General features: G+C 44.0%; 1 protein-coding gene across 3 annotated transcripts; it reads right to left on the bottom strand.

The window, feature by feature from the left end:
• Positions 1 to 1,402: 1,402 nt before the first annotated feature.
• Positions 1,403 to 14,571, bottom strand: rgl3a (ral guanine nucleotide dissociation stimulator-like 3a). Of its 3 annotated transcripts, none has more exons than XM_076090633.1 (17): positions 14,340 to 14,562; positions 10,503 to 10,792; positions 8,542 to 8,586; positions 8,287 to 8,456; positions 8,036 to 8,196; positions 7,630 to 7,941; positions 7,424 to 7,527; positions 7,171 to 7,255; positions 6,598 to 6,648; positions 5,827 to 5,913; positions 5,716 to 5,748; positions 5,447 to 5,568; positions 5,122 to 5,217; positions 4,842 to 4,983; positions 4,280 to 4,534; positions 3,782 to 3,896; positions 1,403 to 3,151 (listed from the first exon to the last, which is right to left on the bottom strand). In XM_076090633.1, exons 1-17 carry the CDS (start codon positions 14,526 to 14,528, stop codon positions 3,000 to 3,002), a joined length of 2,409 nt encoding a protein of 802 aa, XP_075946748.1. In that variant the 5' UTR covers positions 14,529 to 14,562; the 3' UTR covers positions 1,403 to 2,999. The 3 variants fall into 3 exon arrangements, with proteins under 3 accessions (XP_075946748.1, XP_075946750.1, XP_075946749.1); XM_076090635.1 differs by lacking the exon at positions 14,340 to 14,562 and adding an exon at positions 11,891 to 12,140; XM_076090634.1 differs by lacking the exon at positions 1,403 to 3,151 and adding an exon at positions 3,158 to 3,290 and having other exon boundaries at positions 14,340 to 14,571.
• Positions 14,572 to 17,625: the final 3,054 nt, after the last annotated feature.

Genomic DNA, 17,625 nt, shown 5'->3' on the forward strand with positions numbered 1-17,625 from the left:
TCTGGCTCCGTGCAAACGGGAAGTCATTAAGACTCAATTAGCCCTGAGGCCCCAGGGCAGAGGAGGACAACAAGAAACCACAAGTGAGGAAGAAGAGACTCTGCTCTTCCAAAAACAAGCGGATGCCTTGATGTAATACAAGCGATCAGGTGAGGGTGACGGGAGAGTTAAGAGTCACTGAAACATCCTGCACAGGTGTCAAAACTACAGTAATCACACACATGAATAATAGAGCAAGTATAGTTTTAGCCTCTAAACCAGCAACACACACACACACACACACACACACACACTTCCTACAATTAAGGTGTTAATGAGTGCGAGTGTCCGGAATATGGAAATTAGATCTCCAATAACATGCAGAACTGGTCAGACAGGTTACAACCTTCCACTGCCACAAATACACACACAGTGACATCTGTCACTTTGACCTCTGACCTCACGCTGTTTACTGTTTCATCAGGGTGCAGAGGCAGAACAACCCCGCTGACCCGGGTCTCCTCTCCTCGCTCACTTTTAGCAACGTTTCTGCAGATCTTTAGTCTCATCTCAGTCTGCTGAGACAACGTTGTTTCCCCACAGAGGTTGTCCGAGCTCGCTTTACACTGATCAAAGTCACCCTGAACAGACTGGATGTTTGACTGGAGGATAAACCAGTTTGTTTGTCTTTGAACGGTAAACTGTGCGGTGAGCAAAGCGAGACACAAATGTAATTAAAGTAATGGAGTTTGGCTCCACCTGGTGGTCAGCTGTAAACAGTGTTTATCCAGAATGAAGTTGTAGTTTCAGTGAGTCAATCACTGGCTGACCTACATAAACCAGAGCTCATTTAAATCTTGCATCTATTTTATAAACTGAAGCCTTAATTTAATATTAACCATAGCAGTGAACAAACTTTTTTTCTGGACTCCAGAAATTCCTTAATCATAAGCAATACAATCACAATCAGGTTTATGGGCCAAATATGAGCACCGACAAGGAAACTGAATCGGGTTTTTAAATCTCTCTCGATGTACTTACACAGAAATAGAAATACTAGCTAGTGACACCAAAGCTGGACCGATAAAGGTAAAGAATAGACAGTACTGTTAAGTACACATGTAGCGGAAAAAAAAAGGTATAACTATAAGTTGACCTCGTGCATATAAAATATCATGACTTCCATCATTTTATCAATTCTAGAGTGATGGTCAAAAGGGGGTTTTGTGAGGTCACAGAGACTTTTGATCACCAAAATCGAATCAGTCCATCATTGCTTCCGAGTAGATGTTCTTGCCAAATGTGAAGAAATATCCTCCAGGTGTCCTCGAGTCATCACATATACGAGAACGGGACCGACGGACAAACTAAAGACATTACGTCTCTGAGACCCAGTCTCCTGATGAAAGAAACCACCATGATAAACAGTGAATTGGCTTTATTAGTGTACATTAATACTTATAATACACTTTAAGTGCTAACTTTAAAAATAAAGAATCTGTTGAAAGAAAATATTAGAACAAAGACATTTAGGCAGACATTTAGACAGACAGAGAGACAGAGAGACAGACAGACAGCAGACGTCCCTCTGTCGACTCCTCCTTCCTTCTGTATATTTATTGCAGCTGCCAGACCTTTGTCACCAACCTTTCACCGGACTTACAACGAACCACAGCAGCATCGACGCTGCACACAGAGATGTAAAATCCTGCCCCAAACTGAGGAGAAACTTCACCAGCGTCTTTTTGTTCATTTTAAAACAGGAGTGTGAACCACTCTAGAATCCACCTTCACACCAGTCGTCTCTTTTAATACTTGCAGAAAACTGCCTTGAGAGTGTTGGGGAGGATTTCACATCACTGAGAGGATTGTATATTACATTCACACACGCAGACACTTCATTTCCACATACATGAACCATTCTTCAGATCATTCACAGCCTCACAGGGAAGTGAGCTTCATACCACTCCTTGTAGAGTCTGTTGTTATTTAATTGCCTCATGATTACAGACTGCAGTGACCAGCAGCCTTCACCACCAGAGAGGGAAACACAGCAGACTTCTACGTCAGCTACACAACTCCTGTTCAAACTCTTGGACATAAATGCCACAGTCCAGAGTCTCCTTTACAGCAGACAGTAAAACGTTGTCTTTCTTCATTCAAAATAATGCAAACTTGTTGAGTTGAGCTTATGAGACAAAAAAGCCATTTAAGTACACTTAACATTTTAGCATTGAAGACTGGAGAGAGAATCAACACACATTTTCCTCATGCCCCTTGTGCTCTAAAAGCTGAATACTGAAATGCATTTAATAATTTAAGTTGATAAAAGTACCGTAAGTTACAATAAAACATTTAAATCCACGAGTAGCAGACAACTGATTACTTATTACAGACGAATGGAACTCACTGTCAGGAGTCCAAACAGTGTTTCAGACACCATTTGTTTTAAGGGCGTCTTGTTGTCTTCATTGAAATGTTGACTCATCGACTAACAGCAGGCATGATGCCTACTTGGTCACCGTGCTTTGCATTGTTCAGAGTTAGTCATTCAGCCACACAGGCTGAAGCAAAAGTCCCACATCTGCTGTACGAGTCCTGCAGCCACAAAGAACACACATGAATGTTTTCATCCTCATCCTGTTCGTCCTGAGTGACGGTTGGTTTATTTATCCAAAGATGTTGATGTTTGAGACGTTTGAGAATCCCTTTGTCTTTCTTGGTGTCTCACCTCTGTGTACTTGGGCATTCCGCTCTTCCTGCATTACTCTTTAAACAGTCCAGAGTAATTCTTGCTTTGCCACATTTCAGTGTTGCTCCCTTGACGAGAACTCCTCAGGATTATTTGTCAGCATTGGTCGTTTGCGAGTCTCCATTTCAGAGCGGCTGAGAGACGACCTCATGGCGGTGAGTCGATACAAACGGCCATACGAGTGCTGTTGGGGGGGGGGTTGTTTGCAGATGAGCAGCCCCTTCGTCCTCTAGGTGAACTCCTAACATTCAGCCGGGACAGATGCTCGTCACTTGGCGTAAAGGCTGCATTGAGCTCCAGGACTGGAGGAGGAGCCCAGACGTCTCCCGTGGCCCCTCCAGCGCCGACGCAGCACAAAGTCATAGTTGGCGGAGGTGCACATGGCATAAAATACGTTGGCTTTGTCGGGGATCTGAAGATCTGAGGCAGAAAGAGGAATGAAGTCTTGCAATTTGTTTTCCATCAGCCTGCAATCATCGGCTTCTATTTCACTTAGTGATTACAGATGTTCCTCAGAATGATACGAAGGGTTGTTTTTAGAAATGCCGGCATTTTAAATCTATTTAGAAAGAATGAAAGCATTGTTGAAAGCAACAGAAATACAATAAGATTGAGCTGAACCCGTTTACATCTTGCAGCTGATTTTCATTATAGTTTATTGAAGGCAGTGTCGGTGAACATAGACCGTTAATGTGTTTTAGAGGCCAAAACGTTTTCTACTACTTCATTAAATATCACATTCAGCCAGTTGACAAAACAATGTAAAAGGTTGATTTTTCCAAAAAGGAAACAGAAGAATGACTCGTGTCTCTTAAACTGTACGTGTTCGGTCTGATGCTACTCGGCTGGCAGCTTTGTAGTTCAGTTCATTATCAGCTTTAAGTTCTACACGTCATTGGTGGTCTTGTAGTTAATCACAAGTTACTGACAGAAAGAGAAACCCGGTGTGCAAAGAAAGAGAGACGTAGGCCTCAGAGTTCTGTGACGAGCACGTCTTACATGCAAACATTAGACGGCTGGAGGAGAAGCCTGGGGAGGAAATATATTCACCTTTTCCACTGTTGAGCACCTGGCAGAGGTTGAAATTATGGCAGCTGACGTCCTCCATGCTGTGCTTCTCAAGAGCCCTCTCGATCACCTGACGCGTGTGGTCCTGACTGGTCAGCTGGAGATGAAGCACACGGCCAGACGTCAAAATACAACCAATGATGTCATTGAGACTATCGACACTACCTTCACTTTAAAGCCAGTGGTTTTATTTAGATAGATAGAAGATTAATAATGCTGTGTTTAAGGGTTCATTCATAAATATAAGGCTGAGAACAGCAGAGCAGCTATATTTGCACAAATCTTTGGTGTTATTTTTAAATACTCTTAAATGAAACGCGTCGGTTTTCTTTCCACATAATGAGGCTGACATAAACTCCTTCCTCTTCTTCTGTCTTTCCATTTAGTTTCATTCCTCTACTTTCATATCTCAGAAAGCGTTTAGACTCGAGTCAACCAGAAACCAGCCGTCTGACCTCAGAAACACAACGTCGCTCTCACCAGAATGCTCTTGTAGACGTTTCCGTTGCTGACGGACTCCACGCTGACCCGAATGATACACGAGTCAGCGACCTGTTTGTTGTAGACGGGCAGCACGGCCTGAGAGCAGCAGCTGGATGAAGATGACTCTGGGCTCAGCACCAGAGAAGAAGAGCTGAGGTCTGGATGGGAGGAGCTGGAGAGACTGGGAGAGGAGGAGCACGAGGAGCTGGAGGAGAAATCCTCTGCAACATCATGGGGAGAGCCTGAGAGAGCCTGAGGGAGGGAAAGAGAGAGAGGAGACAATATGAATACAGTGGAAATCATGTCTGTCGGGGTCAAATTGATCACTTTTCTTACAGTACTGTATATAAAATATAGCCTACTGTAGGCCAGCTGGAGGGGTATATGTGATCAGTGTAAGTGCACTACTCAGCGGACTCCACTGTATTATGTTCCAGTTTTAAAACGATTTCCCAGGTTTTTTAAACCAACTAAGTAGAAACTCCTTGTGAAATGTTGGTTGTTTTAAGTTTGTGAACTCTGACCCTGACGATCTCCACACACTGCTATGATAGAGCACCTTGAGTTTGAGTCTGAGGGGGGAGGGGGAGGGCTGGGTGACAGAGAGGTCCTCCAACTCTGAACTGCTGGAGCTAGAAGATGACACACTGATCTGGTCAGCGTGTGTCTTCCTCAGGGAGTTGTAGCTGCCTGTTCGCAACCTGCACACACACACACACACGCACACACACACACGCACACACTTTAGATGTGTACCTTTTCCCTGGATAACCTTCTGCAAGATAAAGATGTGGGAACCATTTAAAAGGACTCATAAACTGCTCTATTTGCAGACTTACGAGGCAAGTTTCTTCGTCAGCAGACGACTGCTCCACGAGTTGGGAGAGCTGGGACAGGGGTCGACTGGAGGCTCCAGATCACGAGACAGCTCATAGCTTCAGTAGACGGAGAAAGGCAATTTTAGGAAATGAGAGATGAAAAATGAACAAGTCCTCCGTGCTTCGTGCTGCTCCACTGCTCATTAGGTTCTTACTGTTAAACCCCAGTGAGTCTGCGACGTGCTGGCAATGGTTCACATCAAATTGTTGGCCACTCTGACCATCCTGTTACGTTGATCTTAGTGTGAATGTCTGTTTAATTCCTTCCCTATTTCTATGGTCTCACCTCTCCTGGTCTGTGAGCAGCGTGTGAGCCTGCAGCCAGGCGGCGATATGAGGATTCACTGGGAGGCTGTAGCGGGAGCAAGAAGCCTGAAGCTGCCGAATCTGAGAGAGAATCTCAAACTCCTACAAGAGAGAAATAAAACAACGCACAGATTAAACCATAGAACACAAAGAGAACATGGCAGAACATACAGATATTGAGTTCAAGTCAGTACAAGGGATAACGATTGTAGTCATTCATGCAAAACACCACTAGGAGGCGACACCTACCCGTCTGCGCTTCTCAAAGTTGATGAGTCCGCCCTGTGTAAAAAGGAACAGCGTTACAAATATGGCATCAGAGAAACTCCAGGAGGGTTTGGAGGTGAGATGTGTCCTTACCTCTACAGTGTCAGTCAGAGCTGTATCCAGCATGGTGAGGACAGTCAGGTAGGTGCCCAGGTACGGCACAACACCACTGCTGAAGCTCTGAGGTCACAAAATCAAGACGCGGTTTACATTTTGGAAACCACAACGGCTGCACAAGTGAGAATCAACTTCTTACTAATATTTAATTTAACATATTTGCAAAAAAGGGTGAAAATGTTTCATTAGTACTCTTTAAATTGGCTCTAATGGAAAACTATCATGAAGTAAGAAAGAGTAAGAAACTTGAGCATAAAATTGAGCTCACGATGTGTCACGTCGATAAAAGTAAAAGAGTCTACTGTCACTGAAGTAGAAATGGAGACAGAGAACTGGAGACATGAGACCGTCGCTATTTAAACACAGAGTGAATAGGGGGGTATAAAACATTTTGCAAACAGCCCCACCCGGACTACGTACACCACCAAACTGTGAGAAACACTGCACACACGTCAGCTTTGACACCCTTAACCTGCGTACGGGGAAAACTAACAGCCAGTTATATCTGTATTAACAGACTGAAGGAGAGGGAACTGGACATCTGGTGACTATTTTAGAAAATGAAATCAGCTTGAAAACATGTGACTTTTAGGGAAGTAGAATTGATGATCCAGAAAAACAGAGACCTCTGCCTTTCATTTTTAAGCGTTATAGCCGAGACATTAATTTCACTTTGGTGATCAGACACGAAATCGAAAAACCACACGAGGTTATTTATTCCAAAAAAAATGATGACGGTTTCCTTACGGGTCTGGTGACTGAGCCCGGGGGGGCACTGCCATCTGGATGAGTCCCATCCTGCAGGAAACAGACAACATGCCACGTCAACTTCGATGAAACACAATAACTGTAATTAGCATGAGACGACAACAAAGCACATACTTTATACAATGCTTCTCTTCAGGGCGGAGCGCCTGCTAACAGGCTGTTGCTGGGTGTCTCTGCAGTAACGTCTAGTCATTGCCAAACAAACCACTTTTATTTGTAGTTTTATTGTGTTGGCTGCCAACAATGACCTTTTCATTACTCTATAGAAACTTGGCTGCAGATAACAGCGCTAAATACACATTCTTATCAATTAGCTTTCACAGCGAACAAAGGACACAGAGCGGGTCAGGGACAAACAGTCCGTATGGTAGAAAATGCACAAGCAACCTGTTATTTTCTTTCTGCATTGTATCTGTGTGTTCAGCAACTCCTTTAGTGCATCAATTCAATCAGGAAAACACCCCTCCCCCCACGCCTCTGAAGATAGCTGGTCAGAACCACCAGTCCCCATCACCTCACGTACGTGTTTACATCAAACACACGTGCAGTTACCTCCAACAGGATCTCTCTGCTGGTTAGCACACAGTTCTCATCGGGGAAAGTCTCACTCAAGTGTTCAAAGGTGTTCATGCTTTCCCTGAAAACCAAACAAATAACATCTGTTAAGACTTTTAGCGTCACTATTCCCCTTGAACAAGGCTGCATGCTCAAAGAAAGATAAATGATTCAGAGAAAGCCACTATGGAACTGATTTTCTTTTTGTATTCAATGTTGTATTTCAGAGCACTTGCACTAGTTTGCTGACCTGCTTACGGCAGCCCAGGTCTTCTTGAGGCGATACAAAGAGTTGGACTGCAGGGCTGAAAGGATGGCCCTCAAAGAGGAGAAATTCTTCAGCTGTCTGCACTCCTGCAGAGAGAAAATACAGTTACGTTGTGTTGTTTTGACAAAAGTTATGTTCATTTATGCATTCGATGATCAACTAAATGCTAAACTTGTTTTGACCCTGACCTGAGCAATAGAGATCCAGCCCTCGATGATGCGCGCCCTGTGTCCGGGGCTGGTGTGAGAGCAGCGAGGTGAGCTGGGAGCAGTGGAGGAGTACAGGAAGGTAGAGGAGGAGCTGGGTGATGAGATGGGAGAGGAGGTGGAAGGGCTGGGAGAGGACGGGCAGAGGAGTGAGGTGATGACACGGTTGGTGACGGCGTTGAACTGGGAGATGGTGGCGCGGACGGTGGGCGCCAGGTTTCTGTTTTCCTTCTTGTCGCGTTGTGACCAGACGCAGCCCAAACAGTGGAAGGGCTCCACTCTGACGAACAGCTCCTGAGGGACAGATGGAGACAAGGAGACACAATATGAATGAGTGACCCACACGGGCACAAAAATGAGCTTCGAGACGTTCGTTAATGAAACCTACAGCGTCCAACCGGGTCAGCTGCTCCGCCACTTCTCGCACAGCGAAGTCCATAAAGTTACATTTGTCTTCCTCCTTAGTGGCCGTCTCTCCGCTGTCCTCCTGATCTCTGTGCTCCTGCTGCAGTGATTCACCGTTGTGCTGTGACGAAGACTGGCTGCAATCTGTCAAACAAACCAATTCATAAATGACAACGAAACTGCATTTTATATTATCCACAATCCATCATAATCACGTCCGCTGTTCCCCTGTACCTGGTTCCTGGAGCCTCTTGAGGAGGCTCTCTGCAGTCTGAGCCAAGCGTCTGAAACAGAGGCGATGCCGCAAGTGGACGCACAACAGCCGGAGGGCCTGATACTGAGGGTGCTCATGGAAGTCTTCACCATATTCCTCTAGCCACAGCCGGATCACCGGGGGTAAGGTACTGATGGAATGATCAGGGACATTAGATAGAGTTAATTACAGTGCGTCAGTCCTCTTCATGTTCATCGAGGAGTGACCGCACTCACCTGCGTCGGCAGACGGTGTGATCCAGGTTGGTGACTGAGTCATCTCTGTGGAATTAAGGTAAACGCAATCAGCTGAGAGCTACAGTCAGTGATAATCATTACTTGAAGGGACAACATGTTGACCTAGTGGTGATAGAAGACATCCTGTAAATGTCCCAGGGTCGGTCCTCTCCAACAGGTGGTTCATCCTGTGGAAATGTCCTGCAACACTCTGCATCCCTGCAGAGACAGTGTGGCCTTAGATCAAGGCCACACTGCAGGACGTTTAAAGTCATCAGATCGCCGTTCACGCTACACGACTCGCTGTCTTGTTGTTGGGAGTCTTAAAGTCGTTGTGGTTTTCACACTACATGACTGACAAAGATCTTTCACCAGGAGGTAGATGAGGTCTCCAAAGCCTCTGAGCCGCTGCAGTTAACAATAAAATTGTATTAAGTTCCAATATGTTTTAAAGCGGGAGAGTTTCCAGTAGGTAATAATACCTGTTATTTCTTGCAACGTTTTCAGAGATATGACGGCGCCGCTGGCCTCAAGACCGGCCCGGCCGGCACTTGAGCGTGAACAGTCTGCTGGTAAAATCGTGTATTTCGTAGGTCGTATGCAGTGCATTCTGATTTCGAACACAGCCTCTGTGTCACGTATACTCATGCAAACATCAAACACCGTTTGGTACGTGTTGCTAATCCAACACACACACAGTGAAGTTCCTATTGTTACAGGTGACCCCTGAACCAGGTCTCCCCTCAACCCTTGTCTCACGCTCTCATTGGCTGTCGCTCCCCGTGCGACAGGTCACCGTCTCTGAACAGTTCACACGTAACGCTCGACTGCCAACGTGCGAGCGCTGAGCCGACGCAGATTTGCCTCTGATCTGGAGCTTTTGACTTTTGCTCCAAAAACCGTTGGCGAGCGGAAAATCATGGCTGAAGTATTTTAGTGTGAACTATAAATAGACACATGTTTCCCTTTGGGATAAATTAAGACATAATAAAAATACATGTGCAGTAGAACTGAAGCATATCGCTGTGTTGAAGTTGTATAACCTGGTAATTCTCTTTCCTGCATCAAAGCATGACACAAATGATCAAAATAATTGTAATTTACAGAGCACCTATTGTTATTATTACAACCTGCTAAGTTGTTACATCCTCTACAAAATCCTTTGAGGCAAAAGAGGGAAAAGTGTTGACAGGTTGTCCTGACCTCACATGAAGCTCACAGGAAATCTGTTGCCACCAGCACCACAGATATGAGGGCGACTGTTTGACGAATAATACATCAGCTGAGCAGCACTAATGGCCACAGCTTTACAGTCATGTTCAGTACATTCAGCAAAGGTGAGCTGTAAGGACCTGAGAGAGACCAAAGAGCAGCTCTGTGAACTGGACCTGAGCCGGTTTTATCTGAATAAATAATACGTCAATATTAAACATTTCTTATGGAAATCTCCTACAAGTGTTTAAACCCAATGAGGCTTTCTGTGTCTAGCCCTGAAATGTATTAAATGCATTCCTCACGGTCAGTCAAATTAAATCTCAGTGTGTCAGGTTAGCACCTCCGCTGGGTGTGGAGGGTGAGTCACGAACAGAACAAAGCTCCGAACTGCTTTGTTTGGTTCCTGGCGATAACACCCGTCACACGTGTCACCAGAGCTTTGCCTCTTGAATAGCTGAGGCGACATGAAGAAGGTGTTCAATAGCTGCCTTCTCTGAGAAATGATTTGTGCATCTGGCATCTTGTAAAACCTGGTTACGCTCCACTTACATACAGTAAGTAGCACATGGTGGTGAAACACCCTTCTTCTTCTCACCCAACTCTATTTATCGGGATACATCTTTAGTGCTAAACCGTGAAGATCTCTTTCTGACCTCTAATGTGGGCTTGCAGACCAGCGGATTGAACCCTTATGTGGTGTTTTTTTAAACATACGCCTCAGAGCTTTGGTGTGGACGGTTTCTCACCTTTGAAACAGCAGCGTGATGAGGGTGCTGGCGGAGGTGAAGGCCCTGTAGGTGCAGAGGAAGACCCGGATGAAGTCGGGCTCCTGGTGCTCGGGGTCCAGCAGGTGGGTGACCAGGCGCTCCAGGGTGCCGGCCTTCAGCCTGCGCACCTTCACCGTGTGGTACTGGATGAAGCTGAAGGCCGTCGGGAGCTCCGGCGTGTCCGAGCTCGGCGGGACGGGCTCCCTGCGCAGCGTGACGCCAAACACAGCCCCGTCCTCCTCCTCCTCCCCCCACTCCTGCACCGGATCCTGCAGGACAGGAAGCAAGGTCATCAAGATCTGGCGAATAACAACTCAAATACGCGATACAACCTTCTGTTCCTTTCCTCATGACATGGCAGACAACACAGACTTTAATGTGCTTGAACTCCTGTCCAGGTGTCAAATACAACATATCTAAAACCCACGACAAATTGAATACACCTCCAGACTGAGTCATTTTGTCAAACTCAACCTCAATTAACTTCATTCTTGAGATCCTGCGTGTGACGCAGCCTTGAGCTCTGACGCAGACAGACACCTGGTGACCGGACCGATCACTGCTGGATCTGTTTGTGTCCACAAACACAACGTATCGACACATGACATCACTTTCCCTTCGTCTCATTCTTACTTTGCACCTGTTTAGAACAGCACCAGTCGTACGTCTCCCCACACACGCACTTCATGCTACTACTGTAGAGAAACAATAGAAACTGTCCGGGTTTGTGTAATAAGTGTGACTCATATGAAAACAATCATTTCACAATAATTGTCGCAGCGTTAGCTGTAGAGCGTTATATGTTGTTTTTTACGCTGTATTTTACAAAAGTAAAAATGTGTTACTAAACATGTTGTGACAGATACATTTTACTTTTACACTAAGAAAACAAATACCTCCAGGTGATAACTTTATCATATTTGCAGTGATAATAAACGGTCCAGCACTGAGAGTGTGATTTTTATCGTCACTCCACATGTTAATTTAACACGTCACAGCTAGAAAAATCCATCTACATACATCATGACGTCTCTCACTGGACAGTCAACTAATTGATCTAATTGATCCAAGTTATCCGTTTATTCAATTACAGGATTTATACACAAGAGGCCGGACTGAGATATGAGGGTTTGTAAGCAGATGCTTAAGAACAACTTCTATCACATGACAGAAAGTCAGACAAAAGCAGAGCGGCAGCTGCAGACACAATGAGACAACGTTACAGGTGATCTACATGAACCCAAGCATTCTATCCGCAACACATGGAGAGAAAACAAACAAGTAAGTTAAACAAAGTGGCATTGTACAGACAACCTCGTGCGTCAATCTATTCCAACTCGTTGATGAATGCATTTCATTTGACGTACCATCGATAAGTGCCATTTTCCCATGTTTGTGTTGCTCCCCGAGGGAGGAAACCACAAAGTCTCCTTGTGCGTCTTTAATTAAACTCCTTTTGTTTTGCTGCAGGTGAGAAATCCGCAGCACAGGAGGGAATTAAGGAGTTAGCGCCATCCTCCGGCTGCTCACTTCCGTCCGAGTTATAGCCTTCATTTTTGAGAATTAATGAAACAAAGCATGATCCGGTGGAGCTGAGTTGTGTCCAGACGTCGGAGCGTCACATCGACAGAGTGACGGCGCGAGGACCAGACGAGGAGGGAGCCCTCTGCCAGGGGGCGGGGCTAACGAGACAGACGTGGGCGGGGCTAACTCTACTGACCAATGAGGATAAGGGGAATAATATGGAACGCCACTGTATTTAATATTTAATAAATAAATGAGCCTTTACAATAAATCCTGAAATAAATAAATGTGGCAAAACATATATAAAGAAATGTATGTAAAATATTGAAATAAGTCAATATAGTTCAACAAATAAATGTTACCCAGAGTGTACATTATGTGAGTCAGACTAAACTTTAACAAGGTATTCAACCCCGAGGTGTCTGTGGGTTCTACCAGGATTCCCACTCAGGCACGGGATCAAAGCTCTGGGCTCAACAAACGGTCTGATTTGTATCCTGTGTCTCTGATAGACCAACAGTTGCTTTGCTGGAGATGAATACACTCACTTTTACTGTCCCAACCGCACTTACAATAACCACCATGATGTTTGTAAGACCTTCAAGTCTTTCAGGCAAAACGGGGAAAGAGATTATGAGATGTTATGCCTGACGACAACACCTCCGGTATGAAACATATAAAGGCTTATGAAGTCTTACATCCTTCTTGTGGTGCTTTGACATCCATGTGGAATAGTAGTGTGGCTTTATTCCAGCTTTATGTCCAACTAAAGACTCATTTTAGCATTTTAAATATAATGTCTTAAACGTTTTCCTGACAGAAACATGTGGCAAAGACAACACTGTCATATCTGGTGTAAAAAGACGAACTGTCTGGATCAAGAGGCTCATCATAAAAACTCCAGTGATCAATTTACAGGAAGATGCAAGATGCAGCAGGAAATGTTTTCAGACCAGCATCAACATGCTGGTGTCACTACCCGTAAAGAATCCAGTCGGGACAGTTTTTGCCGGCAGCCCGGAGCTTATGTTCCTGCCCGTGGTATCAGGGGCGTGGTGATGACATACCACATCAGACAGGTCTGTTCTGCATCTAAACACTAGCTTCAACATTATGACATCCAGGACGTACAAAATTAGGAAATTGTACAAATTAAGAGCTTTCAGTACTGAAAACGTGGCATTTCATTACATCCACTGACAAATTGACACGCAGCAACACATCGCGGTACCAGCGATAAGCTGAGCAGATGGGACGTCTTTAAATCCGGCTGTCCGCTGCTCTTTCAGCTCCAACATAATGAGCTTTTTGTTTCTCTAATGAGTCTCTCTGAACTCAAAATCTACCACCATTCTTCCATGTTCTCCCGTACCACCCAGCCTCTCTACAAAGGCTGAACAAAAGAGCAGAGAAAGTGCCAGGAGGTATCTCAATTAGCTCTCATTAGACACATGAATGGGTGATGAGGTGACAGGCAAGCAACAATTGGAAGCATGCATGCAAGATGATGCCGAAAACATGCTCTGTGATAAAAAGGCTAACTTTAGCTGAAAACTCTCAGCACACCCACAGAGACACAGTATACCTCCTGGAGAGTGTGTGATGTATTCTGCATTCTCAGTGCCAGTAAATGTCTGCTGGCGTGGACGAAGTCCTGAGTGAAACAATCTAGATCTGAAGGAGAACAACAGCAAGAGTTCTCAGGTAGAAACCCGACGTAAACAATGACAATGTATGAAAGCTGTCACGTCACAGATGTGTGTATGAGTCAGCAGCAGACCAACTCCACCCAATAATCAACAGAGTACGGACCGTCACACCAGAGGACACTAAACACAGTTAATGATAAACAGTTCATGTAATCTAAGGAGCCAATAAATACCAATCATTTAGAACAACACCACAGCTAAAAGGTTCAAGGTTCGATTATTAAGAAAAAGAAGCTAAGTATAAGCTTCAGAGCTGAAACGAGATGAAATATGATCGCCTCCTTTCTTTAGGTGCAATAACATTACTCAGTAATATTCCAGTTTCAGTGATGAAGCCTCCTACGTTTGTTGTGTGTGTGTTCGACCAAGAGAGTGGACAATAAAACTGAAGTTCACAGGGGAGGAACGTGTTTTGACTTGTTATTTCCATGCATTACATCCGTACAACAAAACAGATGCCAGGTAACAGTTTTAAATGAAGTGAGGTTTGAGGACACCGAGAGCCGCCGCCACAGTAAACTGCCGCTAAGGAACAAATCCCTTATTGACAATCACAGAAACCTGTGGTGTGGTTCTGACTCACCTCGTACTGTCCATCGGTGTCCAACAACTGGAAGCTGGTCAGCCACACGCCGGGCTCCGTGTCCATGTGGACGTCCACGCAGTGACTCGGCTTGAGCCACAGCAGCTTCTTCATCCTGCCCACACGGCTGCGGAGGCCGCGGGACTCCCCTCCATCACCGCCTCCGTACACAGGAATAATAGTCCTCATCTCCAACTCTGTGTCACGCTCACCGGCCCACACACAACTCGTCAGATCTCTCCCACACCTGCTGCCTCGTCTGTGCTCGGGAGGAGAGCGTGGAAGCATTAGACATACACAGTCATAGTCACATCTTCTTGCAATTTTATGTGTTTTTTTTACAACCATCAAAGATGGTTCGTCGACTTTAAAATCTAAAAGATCAGTACTAATAAACTGCGTTAGTCGTAGTTGAAACTGAGCATAAAAATTGATGATTAGATTTACCAATCTGGGACAGAAATAGGGTTTAGTTTAACTCAACTTGTACAGCACACTGAATGATTACAATTCAGTTAATAATTCAGCATGAACCTCTAAACTGATACATAACAAGTCATGTTTGTCTAACTTGAGGAACCCTCTATACAGCTTTTAGCTGGAATCTGTGTTTTTAAAAAAGCATACACATACTTTTAGAACATTATTTTGTACCGAGATGACAATGAACATGATCTACATAGTGTATATCATATTAACTGTGTTTGTATGATCATTAATACAGTCTCATTTGATTACCACATCATGAGAACAATCAATGAAAATATGAAGACTGCGATGCAATACATAATATAACTATCATGTCAATTCTCAATATGACCATAAAAAGATTTGTTTTTCATGATATTAAATCCACATTCAGTTACATAAACAACCGTAGCTATGAACAGTGTTTCTTCGACAGCATCCTGGATATCATTATAAAGACACTGTGAATACAATAAAACAAACATTATCCTTACTTAACCACAAGCCTGTATCTCCTGAATCCTGATGAAGACCATGTTCAGAGATATGCACGTCCAGAAACAATATCCATGCAGAGACAGTGTGAAACTTGGATGGAACAGACTCTGGTATTCATCAGGGAGGACTGGCTGTTCTTTGTGTTTGTGGGCGGAGGATGCTCTGGTGCTCATGGTGTGGGAGTGTGTGTTGGATTGGCCTCCTTCCCGGTTGGCTGTACCACTGTGATATATAATTATGTCCCATTTTGGTTTCATTTCACTTCCCATCATTCCAGTTCACCAGATTCCTCATTAGACTAAAGCACACACTCTCTGTCCTCATCTTCACCTTCACCTCAGAGTGATACACAAGGTCTCCAGCGAGGCTTTTACTCACCTGACACTGAAATGGGTCTCTGAATATTTCAATGCTACTCAGTTTCAGCATTATAAACACGTAGTCTGTGGTATCACACAATATAAATATGAAATATATCATGTAACCTTAATCCCTGACTATTTTGAATTGAACTTTATAAAAATAATATTTCTTCATAAGAGGAAACACTAAACCTGCCACAGCCAACATTGACCCTGTTAATACAAACACTGAAGCACGCATATGGATGATTTGTGTACAGATCAGAATCATCTACATATTCAGCGTGTATAAGAAATATGAACTCGACTTCCCGGTGACGTCAAATAGTTTGCCGATAACCTGTCACGGGCTTAAATGCGTCTTACCTGAGGTTGGGTTACAGCGCACTGTTCTGACAGTGTGCGCCTACAAAGACGTGACAATCACAATGCCCTGGAGCCCTGGAGCCCTCTGAGACATGCTGACCCGGAGGCCTGGTGGCTCACTCACGCTGCTTGCAGCCATTCAAAGTCTGCAGCAGTCTGCACGCGCAGCCCCGCCTCCTCCTACAGATTGGTCGATCAGTTAAAAAGACAAAAACACAACAGAATCACTTTCTACAGATAAACACGTTCATAACATGATGGAGGTTCATTTCTGTGTGTGGGACATTCAATCAAACTTTGCATTGAATTTGAACTATTTTTAACTATTTTTGTGTGAATGCATTTAACATTTTAGTGTTTTATTTCTGTGATGAGTAACACCTCAAATGATTATATCTGTAATGTAGCATAGACAGTGAGTCTGTCACAATACAGTGCAGGCCATGGATGTAAATAAAATACATTACACTTTTTATGCAAACACCAACTGTGTGGTTCATTTTTTTTTACAGTTTGTTTAGTTTTATCTTGTATTTTTGTCCCTTGTCGAATGTGTGTTTCTTGTTTTCTTCTCTTCTTCTGAGTATTTGGACAAACGTGTCAGAGGACACTAATCCAATCCAATTTCATTCTTTTTAACTTTTTTTGATGTCTTACTTTAGGAGATGAGTTCATTAGAGGCTTGCTGTGAATGTGTTCTTCACTATGAGGTCTAAGGGGAGGGGCCTATCTGAGATGTCGGTTTTTATTGGGCCCTTCACATAGATCTGAGAATGATTTCCTCTTGTTTGGGATTTCATTACCTCTTCACGGTGTTTTCTGCAAAGACAGTTGGTGAAGAGTTTTAGTTTTGCTTTGCTTGTGAAAATTAAAGACAGTTAAGTCTTTAGGAGCACAAAAACCCTACAAATGAAACAATATGAGGAGGAAAAATCACTCGCATCCACACTAAGGCAATAACCTGTGAGTGGTGTCATGGGGATTATTTAAAAACACTAGAAGCAAACACAATTAAAATCACAGACACTGATGGATTTGAAGAGTATTGAGACTATTACTAAATGTTTGGGATCTAAATATTGCCTCATCAGTCAAAGAGCTTTAATTTGGTTACTGCTGCGATATCCACAATGTCAGCTGGGCAATTAAAGACACAGAGCCTCATTTAGGTTACACTCTCACATTTTGTTCTGCCAATAACTCAGAACATGAAAATCCACCTCACTTCCAAGAGCTGGCTCCATCAATCTCAAAGAGGAGCAATCATTCCTGAGATGCTGAACATAGCACAGCTGTTTCAGGTATTCAGCCGCTGCATGTCTACGTAAGCAGTGAGGGTTTCATGCGCAGCTCGCATGTTAAACTGGGACAAAGCATCTGCGTCTCTATTGTCAATGTGATTTAGCCATAAAATAAAAGGCTGGATTTGTCACAGGTGTTGGCTTTCACTGACCTGCATCATGTTACACTCACAATGTTTCAATAGGTGGCAATCAGCAAGACAACAACAGAGAAAACCTTTGGGCACAAGTTACCTGTTTCGCCCACATACAGCAATTTATGGTAAAAAAAAAAATGAAACAGTGAAAATA

Source organism: Anarhichas minor, unplaced genomic scaffold, assembly GCF_050575085.1.
Source record: "Anarhichas minor isolate MPS153535 unplaced genomic scaffold, ASM5057508v1 ptg000012l, whole genome shotgun sequence".
Taxonomy (NCBI): domain Eukaryota; kingdom Metazoa; phylum Chordata; class Actinopteri; order Perciformes; family Anarhichadidae; genus Anarhichas; species Anarhichas minor.